Below are 18,097 nucleotides of genomic sequence, written 5' to 3' on the forward strand. Positions count from 1 at the left end.
CTTGTTGGCAGTGACTCACATTTGCAAATTTTGGTCAGTCTGTGTCTCTTTTAGAAAAGAATTGAAGTACTCCTCTTGCAACTGAATGGATGACTAACTCCCTAAGCCTTATGGTGATGGGCATGTATTTCATACCCACCCTGTTTTTCTACTCTTACATGATGTTGTCAGATATCTGCATCTGTTGCCCCATACCTGAAACAGTAATGGTAGTGCTTTTGATGGTCTCTCCTCCTTACTCACAAGGAAATTTCCTTCTTTTCCTGGTTCTCTACTTCCTGTAAGGTCTGTACAGGTCTCTGTTACCTGGCTTAAACTCCAGAAATCTTGAGGGATCTTGGACATACCTTGTCTGACCTACCATCCTTTCCCTTCAGACATAGGTAAAGTATTCTGGGCTTTGGCTTACTCCCTTTTTTGTTGACTTCCTTGCTGTTCAATTTGTTTGTTTGCTTAGAAACCTCTAGTTCTCCCTTTTTTTTGTCTTATACTATTATCTACCCCTCAGTTGAATTGTTTTTAGACATGCCAGATGTCTAAGAATTCCTGTCTTCCTGTTTCCCTCAATGGGATGCTAAAGAAAATAAGTTTTTTTTCTACCTGCCATACAATCTTTTTTACAGTCAATTTAGGGACCTAGGTCTCTCCCCCTCTGTATTATGGCCTTATGTACGACTGGCTGCTTACCGAGCTATGACATGACTGTTGGAGGTGAAGTTGCATTGAGATCGGCTTAACATTCTTTGTTTGCCAGTGTCTAAAGCTCCTGAATTTGTTGGCAGTATAACCCAGATTTCTAAGTATTCCTATCTTCCTGTGTCCCTCAGTGGGCTTCAAGAAAAACATTTTTATAGTTAGTACAAAAAAAAATTTCTGCCATTTAACTGTACTTTTAAAATCCTATTGAATTTAGCTGAAAATAATTGTAATTTCTTAAAGATTCTTATTCTGGTGTATTGACTTTGTGAAGTGAGCCTGATATGTTTCCTAATGAAAATTAGCAGAGCTTGCATTTTGGGACAGAGACTTTCACTGTTGTGGTTGGACAGGGCTTTTGTTGGAAAATGCCTACTTTGCATATCCACATCAATTCCCCTACAACTCTGCAGAAACCCAGGAAGTGAAAGCAGAGGTGGTTCACAAGCAAACTGTTCAAGTGGCCAAAAGCATCATAAAAATGTGAATTGCACATTTTGTTGAACTATAATTCATCCTGTACCACATTTTTGATCAGGTTTTTTATGGTTTTGAACCTCATTTAACATTTTTTTTTTATGCAGAGGATGAAGACTTCAATGTTTTACTGAGGGCACTACAAGGTATGCTATTATTGTCTTTTTATAGTTTGTTTCTATATAGACATATAACATTATGTATGCTTCTTAGTCATTAAAGTAAAACTATAGGCAAACTTTTTTTTTTCATTATGGATTAAGGGAGGGTTATTAATCCCTGTCAGTTTATTTTTTACCATCTGTGTCCCACTGGGAGATTTCTTTCACTTCTTGTCCCGTAGTCAAAACAGGAAGTGAGAGAAAATCCCTGCATATTAACTGCTTCCCGCCCAGCCTATTTTAATATGGCACTCAAGCAGGAGTGCTGCCATCCTGGGTGGACATCATATGACGTCTTCCCAGGATTACATCTCGTGTGTTCTCCATGGGCCACACTGTGGCATGAGCTGTCACCTGCTGTGTTCACTGGACACAGCAGATGACAGATCAGTGTACCAGGTCGCTGTCGATACCATGTAATCGCTGTGACCACAGCAGATCACATGCTAGTTATACACAATGAATGGCTTCCATTCATAGCCCTTCATTATGTACTATTGTGTTGATCTCTGTGACTAATCACAGCGGTCACATGGTACAGACAGGGCCAGTCGCACTGTATCTGTATGATGTGATAGCTGTGGCCAATCACAGCCTCACAATAGTACACAGTGAATAAATGGATGTCATTCATAACAAATGGTATCTTATAACACTGTTCACTGGTAAAGGTGATCATAGTGTATATAAAAAATATCCTGATCAACTCCCCAGAGTAGTACAGTGTCACTATGGTAACACTGTATTGCTCTGGTCACAGTATGTGTGCATTAAAAAAAAAAATCGTAAAAAAGGAAAAAAAATAATATATAAAGGAAAAAAAAATTGAAAACATTATTATTATTTTTTTTTACATACTGTCACCCATCAGTTTCCCTGATCACCACTACACCTGTTATATGATGTTGCTGTACTGCACTGATGACAATATGTAAAAAAAAAAAAAAAAAAGTTAAATAAAAAAAACTCACCATGCCTCTTACTAAATAGCTTGGACTGTCTACTTTCCAAAAAGGGGTAGTTGTATTGTCCTGGCATTTTCGGGCCTCAAGAAATAAGATAGGCCTTCTGTACATCAGCTCCCCGCAGGACACTCACTCCCCAAATCAATTTGCCTCTCACTTTTATGATCGGCATAATGCACTTTCTCTTAATTATCTCATTCCCACAACAATCTGGTCAGTATATCAGGACTGATCGATTTTCAACAATGTGGCAATATACATTTTGGTCTAAATTTTAGGAAGAATGATTATTTATTTGCAAATTTTAAAGGATACATTCACCTCTTGAACATCTTTTTGCAGGTAAAAGCCTTTTGCAGATCGCGGATGCCTTGCAGGATTCTTGCAGACCTGTCTGTATATCTGTGTGCACGTACCTCGTACAAGCAGGCAGATATACACAGACAGGAAGAGAGAATGAACTACCACTGCGCTCAACAACGCCATGGTAGTTCATTGGGAACTACAAGTCGACAGCCTCAAAGGCTGTCAGGGCTTGTAGTTTTTCATTCACAGAACATCTTTTTTGAATTGTGACAGCAGACACGGGAAGAAGATTCCCGGTCTGCTGGCACAGTGTGGACTCGGGGGGGAATTGAGGTGAGCTTATCCTTTAACCACATGCCGCCCAGCCACTGTAGAAATAGGGCGGCACGGCTGGGCAAAACCACATTTTAAAACGTGTGTTTTTAAAACAGGTAAGGGGCGCGCGCGAGGTGCGCTGCCGCCCTACCTGTCCTGCCGATCACAGCCGCGGATGTCAGTCGCCGGGTCACAGCCGGTCGTTACCGGCTATGTCCCGCCGATCAGCAGCAATCGCTGACAGAGAGCACAGCTGCAGTAGCTGTGCTTTCTGTCAGTTCCCTGACAGCTCCAGGACACGCTGATCGGGACAGAAGATTTTCTCTCTCCCAATCAGCTGTGTTCCCTGCAGTACACACCCCCGCCCCCTAGTAAAACACTCCCCTCACACAGTTAACCCTTTCCCTGAATAATAAACTTAACCCCTTCCTCCCCAGTGCCATTCGTACAGTGTCAAGTGTTTTTTGTTTTGCACAGATCTCTGTATTGGTGTAACTGGGGATGTCAGTGACCCCAAGTCAGTACCCCCCAATGTCAGAATGTCCACCGCAGTCCCGCCATAAGTCGCTGATCGCCGCCATTATTAGTATAAAAAAAAAACTAAAAATCACAGTATCTTTCCCGCCATTTGTAAATGCTATAACTTTCACGTAAACCAATTAATTTACACGTATTGTTTTTTTTTTTTAGCAAAGACATGTCGCAGAATGCATTTTGGCAGAAATTTATGACTAAATTTGATTTTTACTTTTTTTTTTTACTGGACATGTTTTATAGCAAAAAGTCCAAAATATTGTTTTTTTTCCTCAAAATTGTCAGCCTTTTTTTTTTATAGCGCAAAAAATAAAAACCGCACAGGTGATCAAATACCACGGAAAGAAAGCTCAATTTGTGGGAAATAAAAGGATGTAAATTTCATTTATGTACCATTTTGCATGACCGCGCAATTGTCCGTTAAACTAGCGCAGCGCTGTATAGCAAAAATTGCAGTATCAATACCATAGTTTGTAGACGCTATAACTTTCACACAAAGCAATCAATATACACTTATTGGGATTTTTTTTACCAAAAACATGTAGCAGAATACATTTTGGCCTAAATTTATAACCAACTTTGAGTTTACTATATATTTTTTATAGCTGAAAGTAAAAAATATTGTTTTTCTTCAAAATTTTTGGCCTTTTTTTTGTTTATTGCGTGAAAAATAAAAAGCGCACAGATGATCAAATACCACCGAAAGAAAGATCTATTTGTGTGGAAAAAAAGGACGTAAATTTTATTTAGGTGCAGCATTGCATGACCGCGCAATTATCAGTTGAATTAGTGCAGCGCCGAGTAGCAAAAAGAGGCCTGGTCATTAAGGGGGGTAAATCCTCTGGAGGTTAAGTGGTTAATAGCAAATGGAGAAAATTTTGTGTTTTGGTTTTTTTTTTTCCAAAATGTTTGGTCTGTATGTCTGTATTTAGCAGAAAAAGAACAGTTGTGATTAAATGCCACTAAAATAAAGCTCTATTTGTGTGGAATTTTTTTTTTTATTATTATATTTGGTACAGTGTTGCATAACTGACTAATTGTCATTCAAAATCTGAAAGCTGAAAATTGGCCTGGGCAAGAAGGGGGGTGAAAGGTATTGAAGCGGCTAAGGGAATCTTTTTTTGCCACCCAGGTCACCAGAACTTCTGTCCCTATTAGACCTATTAGAAGATATCCCCTCTATTACTTTTCTGGGCACAACCCAAAATGTGTTATTTTTCTTCTACTGTCACTTTCAACGATAATGGTAAACAGGACAAAGAGAGAGAGCCACCTGTCACCGCTGCAATCATCCAGAACTGTAGCCAGCCAGACACAAAACCCCGCTGACAGCAGATAAGTCATTGTTGTTAACGATGCAGGTGGCCGCCCGCTCCTTAACAAGCAGCTATTTACTGCTTGTTAAGGACGCCGGCTACTGCCGGCATTAAAGTACAACATGGTTTCACTACTAAAATACTGCATCACTTCATGAAATAGCACATACCTTATTTTACTAGCGTTTTTTTAGTGCATTTAAAAAAATCTTTTGAAAACCGTTAAGTGTTATTTTACTGCAATTTTTAACACGGTAGATTTAGTCAATGGAGCCCATAGTTCCTTGCCATACCTTTTTAAAACTTTAGACTATTGAGGTTTGGACTGGAATGAATAACTCAGAGTGCAGATCTCAACCCAAAACAGAACTTGTGGCTAGACTTAACTTTTTTTTACATTCAAATAGTTTTTATAGATATTATGTTTATTATTTTTCTTATACAGGATTTACATAGAACCAACATTTTGCACAGCACTTAACAAAATGAAGGGAGACAGTACAGGTACATTATCATGCAATACAAGAGAGATCACAATGCCCTGCTCATTAGAGATATAAAAACAACTGTTCTGCAGAGTTTTTGTTAACATATAGTAGAATAACAAAGACATTCACACAAACCAATACCTTTTTATTACCTTTTACACTCCAAAAGTGAGAAGGGTAGGTGTGTATATAAAACAAGGAGGCACTGAAAGCAGCATAGGATTAGGCTGCTAACTTTGACATGATTTGGTCTATTTCTGTTGATCAGTTGAAAAAAAATTAGTGATTTAGTGCATTATAACAATAAAATGTGTAAACTCAAATGGTTGAATATTTTTAATGGGCACTGTATATATGTGTATTACTGTATATGTTTACCTGGAGCTCTTTCATACAGTGGGTAGAAAATAATCACCCCCCTTCAAAATAATCACATTTTATTGCTTTTGTTGCAGCCTGAAATGAAGACAGACACTGTTTTTGTTAAATGGAGCTGTATTTACATTCAGGTGAAAGAACACCAACATGTCAGAAAAAAAAAAATCAGAAACAGAATCACCGAGTTGGCAAAAAGGATCACCCCCTCCTAAAAATGACTTGTAAACTCAATCAAGTATAGCTAATTACCTTCTCAACGGCACATAAAGCCATTTGGCTTTCAACTGTGATCAGCTATGGTCATTTTGATTAGATCAGCATGAAAAGCATTTCAGCCCCTGGTAGTGCAAGTGAAGCAAACAATCAACTATGTATGGCAAGGCACTGTCAAACGATCTTTGGGATACGTTTGTGGACTGGCACAAGTCAGGAGTTCGATACAAAAAAAAAATTCAAAGGCTTTATCAATGCCTAGAAGCACAGTGAGGTCTATTTTTAAGAAGTGGAAGGTATTTGATACAACATCAACCCTCCCTGGATCAGGATGTAGCTCCAAACTGGATGCAAAAGCTAGGATGAAACTGGTCAGAGGCTGCCAAGAGGCCTAGTTTATGACAAAGAGTGGTCATTGTGTGCATGTGACAACAATATCACAAATTCTCCTCAAATGTGGCATGTATAGGAGGGTTGTAAGAAAAAAGTCACTCCTCAAGAAAGGCCATATGCAGTCTCGACCTGAGCTTTGCCAAAACGCACCTTGAAGATTCTGAGGCCATGTGGAAAAAGGGGTTATGGCCAGATGAGACTAAAATTGAATTGTTTGGTCTCAACACTAAACGATATGTCTGGCAGAAATCCAATAAAGCTCACCATTCAAATAACACCATTCCTTCAGTAAACCATAGGGGTAGTAATATCCTGTTATGGGGCTGTTTCTCTGCAGCAGGGACTGGAGCACTTGTCAGGATAGTAGGAAAAATGAATAGGGCAAAATACCATCAAATTCTTGAGGAAAATCTGCTGTCCTCTGCCAGAACGTGGTCAATGGGAAGAAGGTTTACCTTCCAACATGACAATGACTTGAAGCACACAGCAAAAATGACCACACATTTGTTGAAGGAGAAAAAGGTGACTGTCCTTGCATGGCCTAATCAGAGCCCAGACTTAAACCCCATTGAAAATCTGAGGAATGACTTGAAGACTGCAGTCCGTTCACAAACATTCACCATCAAATTTAACTGAACTTGAGAAGTTCTGCAAAGAAGAATGGGCAAATATTGCAAAGTCTGGATGTGCAAAGTTAATAGTTAGAGATATATCCCAACAGACCAAAGACTGTAATTAAAGCAAAAGGTGGTTCAACAAAATACTGACACAAGGGGGTGATTCTTTTTCCAACTCACTGATTCTGTTTTTTACTTTTTTCTGACATGTTGGTGTAATATCTTTCACTTGGATGTTACACTACAACAAAAACTGTCTGCCCTCATTACAGCCTGCAAAGCAATAAAATGTGAATATTTTAAAGTGGGTGATTCTTTTCTACACCCACTGTATATGCTTTTTCGTCAAAGCTTTGCTTGTTGCTGTTTTCATGTATATTAACATTTCTGCTTTAATATTTTGTGTGTTCCTTTTGTTGTTATAGACTATGATGCGCTCGCCAGCAATGGAAGCACCCTTCCTTCCGTTGTTTGCGTTATTACAGGTAACAGTTACTTTTAAATTGAAAGTGAAGTGGAAGGTAAGTGCAAAAAAGGTGACTTTATGCACCACTAGTGAACTAAACTAAAAAGTGAAGAATCACTCTACATACTGTATGTGTAAAAAAAAAATGCCCTGCGCTCATTTATATACATTCATATAAATGTCTGTGAATAAAACTGTGATACAATCCACCAGTTGTGATCATGTCCGCATAGACAATTCAAATCAGTGAGATCAGATCGTGTAATAGCAGGCACCTTACCAGGAACCTCCATGTGCCTGACTGGCATGTCCAGGTTCCCCAAATTCTTGGACATTCTGATATGAACATTACAACTTCCTGGGTTGCATGCCTGGCCCTTCTTATTCCTGCTTCCTAAGACTATTGGCCAATGGGACTGCCTAGAATAGCAATGGGCCTATAGTGGGTCTTAAAGTGGATCCAAACTCTCAGTTAACATGAACTTTCAGTCCTTTTTTTTTATTCATCCTTGTTTTAACTTTTTTTTTTTTACATTTCTTCAGTTTGCTTCCTGGTTTCTGGCCTATGCCAAAATGATGTCATAGGTTTTAGGAATCTTCATTAGCATTTCCTTTCTTTCATCTGGAGGAGGAGCTCTCTCATCTAAGCACCCTGCTGTCTGCATGCCTGACCTAAGGACAGATGGATTCCAGTAAATGCTTCATGAATCATCTGCCATTACTCAAGATGGCCATGGCTAGAAATGCTAGGGGGGTATTTAAATATCCAGCCTCGTTCAGCCACTTCATTTTTGCATTCACTAGCTCCAATGTCGGTTGCATATCATTGATCTGGATTGGTTTCCTGATAACAGTGAACCATGCCTGTGCAGTGTATGTCTGCACGGCTGCTTATTGTCTTCATCAAGACCGAGAGTGAAAACACAGAAGTACAACAATTGGATTACAGAAGTAATCCAATGATACAATAAGGGAGATTTAATAAACCTGGAGCACTCAGAATCTGGTGCAGCTGTGCATGATGGCCAATCAGTTTCTAACTTCAGCTTGTTGTATTAAGCTTTGGCAACACAACCTGGAAACTGATTGGTTGCTATGCAGAGCTGTACCAAATTTTGCACGCTCCAGTTTTAGTAAATATCCCTCAATGGTTGAAGTACACATAAAAGGACTTTCTATTTAGTTGTACTTAGGAAAGTATGATGTTCTAATACCTCGCCGATTACAGTTTAACCTTTCCATAATCATGTTTTCTTTGCTGTTTACCTTCAGGAAAAGGCCCTTTGAAGGAATATTATTGTAAGTTAATAAAAGAGCTGCAGCTTCAGAACACCCAGATATGTACACCATGGTTGGAAGCTGAAGACTATCCTGTTTTACTTGGTAAGACAAGTAGCATTATTGTTTACATTTCTCTCATGACAGGTGTCCTTTTAACCGCTTCCCCTCCGCCCTATAGCAGAAATACTGCTACAGGGTGGCAGGGGTGTGCAAAATCACGTATACATACGTGATTTAGCATTTCCGGTTAGGGGGCGCGTGCATGATCCGCCATTTGTGGGCTCGGCTGTCAGTCACCGGGTCCCGGCCAGTGATTACTCGCTGGCACCTGTTGATCGCCGAGTATTACAGACGAGGGAGAGACCTCTGTATAAACGGATCTCTCCCCTGTCAGCTCCTGCCCAGTGCCATTAGTACAGTGTCAGTGCTTTTTATTAGCACTGATCACTGTATTGGTGTCACTGAGGATGTCAGTGACACCAAGTCAGTTCCCCCCGTGTCAGAATGCCTGCCGTAGTCCCGCTATAAGTCGCTGATCACCGCCATTACTAGTTAAAAAAAAAATTTCAGTATATATACTGCCATTTGTAAACACTAACTTTCACATAAACCAATTAACTTACACGTATTTGGATTTTTTTTAGCAAAGACATGTAGCAGAATACATTTTTGGCCTAAATTTATGAAGAAATTTAGATTTTGTAAAATTTTTACTGGACATGTTTAATAGCAAAACGTCAAAAACATTGGTTTTTTTTCCTCAACATTGTCGGTCTTTTTTTGTTTATAGTGCAAAAAATTAAAAATGCACAGGCAATCAAATGCCACCGAGAGAAAGCTCTATTTGTGGGAAAAAAGGACGTAAATTTCATTTGGGTGCAGTGCTGCATGACCGCGCAATTGTTAGTTAAAGTAACACAGTGCCGTATTACAAATAATGGCCTGGTCAGGTAAATCCTCTGGAGGGCAAGTGGTTAAAGGGGTTTATTTATTTATGTTATTACGGGGTTTATAGACAAACTTCATCTCTGTAGATTGTATTCATAGTGGTGCATTTAACTTGTAGTTCATCGTTTCATCTTTTACAGTGTAGTAAGAGATTTTTTTAAATTAAGATCTCCATATCTATCAGTAACCTTTTCCTGCCGACTGTACACAGATATGCGGCCTCACGGAAGTGGGCCTTTATCTCTGGGGCCACACAGCACACTTCCAGCACAGAGTCCAGGCTCTTACCGGGAGCCCCAGTTCTCATACAAACGTTCGGGACCCGGGAATCCCAGTTCACCTGACCGCTGTGATAACCTACGATTGGCTAGTACAGTGATCAGTCACTGTGCAGCCTGCTCATTTGTTTACATCCACTTCTGAATGGAGATAAAGATACATTGCATCTTTCTTTGCAGGAGAGGAAGATGTAAACAAAAGTGTGCAAAAAGGAAAAAAAATAAAATAATAATAAAAATTCAAAAATAAAGAAAAAAAACTGTTAGATCAAGGTTTCATCTAGTTTAGTGTCAGGGTTAGTGTTGGGGGTCAAGGTAAGGGTCAAAGGTCAGGGTCAGTATATTTTCGGTAGGATTTTTTTTTCTAAAATGGCGTTTTTTAAAATTATTATCAGTGTCAGCGTGTTTTAAGCAGGATAGAAAAACCAAAATGCGTACCATTGTTTATAGGCCCTATTACGGGTATAAACAACATGCATACACATTTGTGGTACTGCTGCGATTGTCAGGAGCAGCAGATTTTTTTTTGGGGAGGGGGGGGTTCTTTGGTGGTAAATTATCCACTTGACCTCCAGCAGATTTACCCCCCCCCCCCCCTCTATGACCAGGCCATTGTTTGCTTTTTGGCACTGCATTACTTTAACTGCCATGCAACGCTGCACACAAATGAAATATATATATCCTTTTTTCACAAAAATAGAGCTTTCTTTTGGTGGTATTTGATCACCATTGGGTTTTTTTATTTTTTTGTGCAAAAATTAAAAAAAAAATATTTTGCTTTCTGCTATAAAACATCCAGAAAGTTTAAAAAATCAAACGCCTTCATAAATTTAGGCCAATGAGTACTCATCTACATATTTCTGGTATATTGATTGGTTTGTGTGAAAGTTATAGCGCTTACAAACTATGGTGTATATATACTGGAATTTTTATTAATGTATTTTTTTATACTAGTAATGGCGGTGATCAGTGACTTACAGTGGGACTGTGATAGTATGGGAGGCAATCTGACACTTTTGACACGTTGTGGGAACCAGTGACACTAATACAGTGATCAGTGCTAAAAATATACACTGTCACTGTACTAATGGCACTGGTTGAGAAGAAGTTAAACATCTAGGGAAATCAGAGGGTTAAATTTGTACCTAACCAGTGTTTATATGTGTACTATGAGGCACTTTCACTAAGGGATGTGCCGTATTTTATCCCTTTTTTTGCAGGGAAACAAAAAACGGGACATCCTCGCTGACAGGGCAGAACTCTGGATTGTTTACAGTGACAGAGCTCTACCCTGTCTAATTCCTCACTGAACAGGTGCTGGTGGTCAATTATTAAACTGATCGGTTTGTGCTGTGACTAATCTCTGCACAGCTAGTGCACGCCCCCTACCTGGAACTGTCGGATCATGTACGAGATACGTGATCCGGCATCTGTACACCTGCAGGAGGTGGTTGGCAAATGGTTATAGTAAAAGCAAGAAATATACAGCTCAATTAAAAAAAGATTTGATTTTGCTATTTTGGACAAGTTTTCCTTTGATAATAAAATAAAAAAAAATGAGGTATCCATTGCCATTTACCACCAAAAGAAACCCCAATTTGTCCTGGAAAAAATCAAGGCATAATCCACATGAATACAAAAAGTAGTTGCAATGATATGTACAGTTTTACTAACACATGTAAAAATTACAAAAGGCATTAATATTTGTTTTACCCCCAGTCACTAAGGGGTTAAACCCTCTGATAAATGTGTTGCCAGTAATATTACAGCCTAACTTAGTCATAGAGGAAATCACTAAAAGACATTGAATTCTATGGAGTGAAGTTAGTCCCACTGAGGACAGGCAGTTGCATGTTACCTGGAGAGAAATGCTCTAGGATGAAACTACATGCATCCTTTTCATTCTGTGTCTGGCTTCTTGGGGGATATTTAGCAAAGTGTAGTACGCTGCTATGTCAAAAGCATTGCAACAATATTTGTTGTTATATGTTTTATTCACTGCTTACACTCCTTGTTAGGTAAAATTGCAAGGGTACATGTTTAAGCCTGCCTGAGACCCTTTAACCCTTTCTCTGCCAGATCTGTTTTTGCATTTTTTGCACACATTTAAAAAATATTTCAGGCCTAAAGGTTACACAAACCCCCCAAACATTATATACTTTCTGAAAGCAGACACCATAGAGAATATAATAGTGGTAGTTCCAAAAATCACACTAAAGTAAATTTTAGGGCAAACAAACACAAAAATTACCCACATTTTTGATAAAATATAAAAGATGAGATTGTGCCAAGTAAATAGATACACAACATGCCAAACCTTAACTTTGTGTGCGCCTATGAAATGGTGACAAACTTTAGTACCCTATATTTTCTATAGCCGACACTTCAAAAGCCTCTATAGGTCATCAGTTTAGTGGTATGGAGGAGTTCTTGTGCTAGAATTATTGCTCTCACTCCAGCGTGCACGGTGATATATAACATGTGTATCGGAATGAACTTTTTCATGTGTAGGCACCCAGACGTGTGCGTTTATGTTCGTACGTGTGTGGGGGTGGGGGGCCTCAAATTTGGGTATAGCTTTATTTTTTTGCAATAATAAAAAAAAATTTCACTTTTTTTTTTCATCACATAGGGGACACAAAGTCCCAAAGTGATGATTTTTAGGTGATAGGTTCTCTTTATTGAGACATGCAGGGTCTCCTGCATGTCTCCTCTTGTCTCCACTAGATGTATTTCTATGCAGATCGCATTGCAATACATGTATCCCTGGCTAGTCTAACAGAGGTAATTGACAGCCGTGACCCGGAAGTGACGTTATACACATCACCTTCCGGGTCACAGAACGAAGGGGAGGAGAGCGGGAGATACACCAGTATGCACCGGGGGAGGGGGGAGGGGGGTGCACTGGTATGGGGGGCTATGGAAGAGATCGGGCAGCAGCGCAGCCGCTCGACTGCTTCCACCTGACCAGGTAGGAGTCTGCCTGTGATTACTATACACAATCCTGGTGGCTGCAGCCACTGGATTGTGTATAAAACCCCCTACTGCTAGGACCGTACAACATATGGACCCAGCGGCAAAAGGGTTAAAGTAAAACTATATTGTGTTTTGTGTCTGTACATATTTTGAAGTTGTAATAATGGATTTGATGTTTACATGTTATTTGATTATTACAATTTAGAATTGTATTTTACTTGGCTGTTTGTAAATGATCCTTATTAGCCAATAGTACATTAGAAAATGTGGCTACTTGTGCCTGACCTCTTCACATTTTTATAAGATTGGCAGAGCCAAGTTTTAGAGAGCTTTGCTTGGCCTAGGAAGTTTATATTTTGCTTGCAGAAAGGGCTATGCACTGAAGTCTGTGAGCGGCTTTACAATAAGTCAGACCTGAACTTTAGAATTGGACTGATGAAATTTGTCCAGAATATGTACATGTGAAACTCGAAAAATTAGAATATCGTGCAAAAGTTAATTTATTTCAGTAATGCAACTTAAAAGGTAAAACTAATATATGAGATAGACTCATTACATGCAAAGCAAGATAGTTCAAGCCGTGATTTGTCATAAATGTGATGATTATGGCTTACAGCTCACGAAAACCCCAAATCCACGATCTCAGAAAATTTGAATATTACATGCAAACAATAAAAAAAGGATTGTACATAGAACAATATCGGCCTCTGAAAAGTATAAGCATGCATATGTACTCAGTACTTGGTTTGGGCCCCTTTTGCAGCAATTACTGCCTCAAGCTGGCGTGGCATGGAAGCTATCAGCCTGTGGCACTGTGTCAGGGCACGAACGATGGAATGGGCAGGCAGGCCTATGGTACGGTCACGCCGCGACTGACGACAGCCACTACCCACAGACCAGAGTCCCTCAGGGCGCGGAGTCTAAGCCCCAGGCTACCCTTCACCAGGGCCCCTGATGGTGGGGATGGACTTGACGCAGCCTGAGACCAGGTCGCGGCCCCCGAGGGACCCCAGCTGCGGTAACGACTGCCGCCAATGGCGTACAGCTGGTGGGAGCTAGATGGGAATACGTGTAGAGTAGTCAGACAGGCCGGGTCAATAACAACGGAGCAGACAGTACTAGACGGTAGGCAAAGAATAATCAGGTCACGGGCCGGGTTCAGCAACGGGAGGTCAAGTAAAGGGTCAAAGCAGCGAATAGTCTTGTCCAAGCCGAGTTGGTTACCAGGAGAGCAACGGGAACAGTACAAGAGCTTGAGACAAGGGAACATACAGGACACGAATGCGGAGGGCACTTGCAGACAGCAGCTTTAAATGTGCTCAGCCACACCCTTCTGAGGAGGGGCCGAAAAAAGCCTGAAGGCATAAAGGTTCCCACCATGCTTTGCAGAAACCCAAGATGGACGCCAGCACATGGAGATGCACAAGAAAGGTAGGACCTTGACACACTGCTCAGGTGTCATGGAAGACCAGGATGCTTCAATAGCGGCCTTCAGCTCTTCTGCATTGTTCGGTCCCCTGTCTCTCATCTTTCTCTTGGCAATGCCCCATAGATTCTCTATGGGGTTCAGGTCAGGCGAGTTTGCTGGCCAATCAAGCACAATAATCCCACGGTCATTGAACCAGGTTTTGGTGCTTTTGGCACTGTGGGCAGGTGCAAGGTCCTGCTGGAAAATGAAGTCAGCGTCCCCATAAAGCTCGTCTGCGGAAGAAAGGATGAAGTGCTCCAAAGTCTCCTGGTAGACTGCTGCATTAACCCTGGACTTAATGAAGCACAGTGGACCAACACCAGCAGATGACATGGCTCCCCAAATCAACACAGACTGTGGAAACTTCACACTGGACTTCAAGCATCTTGCAGTGTGTGCCTCTCCATTCCTCCTCCATACTACGGGTCCTTGGTTTCCAAATGAGATGCAAAAGTTGCTCTCATCAGAAAAGAGGACTTTGGACCACTGAGCAACAGACCAGGTCTGTTTTTCTATAGCTCAGGTAAGACGCTTCTGACGTTTGTTGTTCAGGAGCGGCTTGACAAGAGGAATACGACATTTGAAGCCCATGTCCAGGATCCATCTGTGTGTCGTGGCTCTTGATGCACTGACTCCAGCCTCAGTCCACTCCTTGTGAAAGTCTCCAACACTTTTGAATGGCCTTTTCCTGACAATCCCCTCCAGGCTGCGGTCATCCCTGCTGCTTGTGCACCTTTTTCTTCCCCACTTTTCCCTTCCACATAACTTTCTATTAATGTGCTTTGATACAGCACTTTGGGAACATCCAACTTCTTTTGCAATTACCTTTTGAGGCTTTCCCTCCTTTATGGAGGGTGTCAGTGATGGTTTTCTGCACAACTGTCAGGTCAGCAATCTTTCCCATGATTGTGATTCCTACTGAACCAGACTGAGAGACCATTTAAAGGCTCAGGAACCCTTTGCAGGTGTTATGGCCTAATTAGCTGATTAGAGTGGGACACTTTGAGCCGAGAATATTGCACCTTTTCACAACATTCTAATTTTCTGAGATTGTGGATTTGGGGTTTTCATGAGCTATAAGCCATAATCATCACAATTATGACAAATCACGGCTTGAACTATCTTGCTTTGCATGTAATGAGTCTATCTCATATATTAGTTTCACCTTTTAAGTTGCATTACTGAAATAAATGAACTTTTGCACGATTTTGCAATTTTTTGAGTTTCACTTGTATTTATACAGTCCCACTACAATTTCAAATGTAGATAAACAACTCAAGGTAATCTACCACCATATAATTATATTTAATCGTTGGTGGTAGGTTGTTTTGATCCACAGTTTTGTTATTTCGCTATTGAAAGCTGGTTAGAAGTGATTACAATTGCTAGAAAAGCGGCCAGCAATGCAGTGACTAGTATCTGTTCCCATATAAATGTGGCAGTTTCTAGATGTACGAGTACTACTAAAATATAATTGTTTTTAATATTAATTGTTACCCATTGCTAAGCAATTTGGAATATATATACACTATATTGCAAACAGGGACACCTGTCTTTACACGCACATGAACTTTAATGGCATTCCAGTCTTAGTCCGTAGGGTTCAATATTGAGTTGGCCCACCCATTGCGGCTACAACAGCTTCAATTCTTTTGAGAAGGCTGTCCACAAGGTTTAGGAGTGTGTCTATGGGAATGTTTGACCATTCTTCCTGAAGCGTATTTGTGAGGTCAGGCACTGATGTCGGACAAGAAGGCCTGGCTTGCAGTCTCCACACTTATTCATCCCAAAGGCGTTCTATTGGGTTGAGGTCAGGACTCTGTGCAGGCCAAGTTCCTCAACCCCAAACTCACTCATCCATGTCTTTATGGACCTTGCTTTGTGCACTCGTGTGCAGTCATGTTGGAATAGAAAGGGGCCATCCCCAAACTGTTCCCATAAAATTGGGAGCATGAATTGCCCAAAATGTGTTGGTATGCTGATGCCTTAAGAGTTTCCTTCACTGGAACTAAGGGGCCAGGCCCAACCCCTGAAAAGCAACCCTAAACCATAATCCCCCCTTCACCAAACTTTACACTTGGAACAATGCAGTCAGACAAGGTCTGCTTGCAACCGCCAAACCCAGAGACATCCATCGGATTGCCAGACTGAGAAGCATGATTTTGTCACTTGACACTGTCACTAGAGAACATGTCTCCATTGCTCTAGAGTCCTGTGGCGGCGTACTTTACACCACTGCATCTGATGCTTTGCATTGCACTTGATGATGTAAGGCTTGGATGCAGCTGCTTGGCCATGGAAACCCATTCCATGAAGCTTTCTATGCACTGTTGTGCTAATCTGAAGGCCACGTGAAGTTTGGAGGTCTTTAGTTATTAACTCTGCAGACAGTTAGTTACTTCTGCTCACTGTGCGCTTCAGCATGCTAGGAAATTCAAGCAAGAAAATTTCACGGATGGACCTATTGCACAGATGGCAACCTATCACGGTATCACGCTTGAATGCACTGAGCTTCTGAGAAAAACCCATTCTTTCACAAATGTTTGTAGAAGCAGTCTGCATGCCTAGGTGCTTGATTTTATACACCTGTGGCCATGGAGGCGATTTGGAACACCTGAATCCAATGATTTGGAGGGGTGTCCCAATACTTTTGGCAATATAGTGTGTATATACACTGCTTAAAAAAATTAAAGGAACACTTTAAAAACACATCAGATCTCAAAGGGGAAAAAAATTGTTCTGGATATCTACAGTGCATCCAGAAAGTATTCACAGCACTTAACTTTTGCCATATTTTGTTATGTTACAGCCTTATTCCAAAAAGGATTACATTTATTTTTTTCCTCAACAAACAATACCACAATGTTGACACCTTTGCAATTTATTAAAAAAAAACAAAACACATGTACATAAGTATTCACAGCCTTTGCCATGACACTCAAAATTGAGCTCTGGTGCATCCTGTTCCCACTGATCATCCTTAATCGGTATCAGTAATCGGCATTGGCAAGCACTTGAGCTCAAGTATTGGTACTCGTGCTCGCTGTTAAAAAAAAAAAATGGTATCGGTGCAACCCTAGTACAGACCAGTCAGGACTTTTAGTCTTTGATGTGCTTGGTCTAAATGCAGACCTGAAATCATGTGTCTAATAGACCCCTATCATCTCAATAAAGACAGCTTGTCACTACTATCACATTGGGGGGGGGTTATCAGTCCCATGGTGGTTCTATTAGTAGTAGTAGTAGTAGTAAAAAGGAGAAAAGGTAAACCATTGTAAAATGATATGAAAAACTGTAATAGCTAAATGAGAAGACACCCCTCCTCCCCACACATACACAGTCAGGGCTCATGAATAAGCCATGATTACATTTTATACATTCTTGCACACACCATAGAGTAGAAGAATAATTTTGTAATTTTGATTTAATTTTGAATTTATGGTCTGTAAGAGGTTTTTACCATTTTTAACATAGGTTTCAGTGTTTTGCAAGCACATTGTTGGCTCAGAAATATTTATATTTTAAGTTTTCAGAGTCTTGTCTCTTTTATTTAACACATTCTCAATGCCCCTGCTTCAAATTAACATTGTCTTGAACCAATTGATTTACAGCCATGGTATCATGTCCATTTCTCTGGTTGTTATATTATTATACAGTATTTTTATAGCGCCAAAAAGTTTGCTCAGCGCTGTACAGAGTAGTGGGGGACAGTACATGAGACAATACAGTAACAAAACAGTATACGAGGGGTTCGAGGGCCCTGCTCTTTCGAGCTTACAATCTAGGAGGGAGGGGATAGTTGTACAGGAGGAAATGGCTGT

At 40.4% G+C, this 18,097-nt stretch overlaps 1 protein-coding gene across 1 annotated transcript in view; it reads left to right on the forward strand.

Moving 5' to 3' along the window:
- The window catches only part of ALG1 (ALG1 chitobiosyldiphosphodolichol beta-mannosyltransferase), a 68,615-nt gene that overhangs the window by 35,035 nt on the left and 15,483 nt on the right, over window positions 1-18,097 (forward strand). Inside the window, exons 8-10 of the mRNA XM_089692002.1 lie at window positions 1,281-1,319; window positions 7,285-7,344; window positions 8,598-8,708. Of these exons, the coding sequence (XP_089548128.1) occupies window positions 1,281-1,319; window positions 7,285-7,344; window positions 8,598-8,708 (210 nt within the window). The remainder of the gene's footprint in view (window positions 1-1,280; window positions 1,320-7,284; window positions 7,345-8,597; window positions 8,709-18,097) is intronic.

The sequence above is a fragment of the Staurois parvus genome, unplaced genomic scaffold (genome assembly GCF_062004578.1).
Source record: "Staurois parvus isolate SC_StPar_1 unplaced genomic scaffold, SC_StPar_1.0 ptg000022l, whole genome shotgun sequence".
Classification (NCBI taxonomy): domain Eukaryota; kingdom Metazoa; phylum Chordata; class Amphibia; order Anura; family Ranidae; genus Staurois; species Staurois parvus.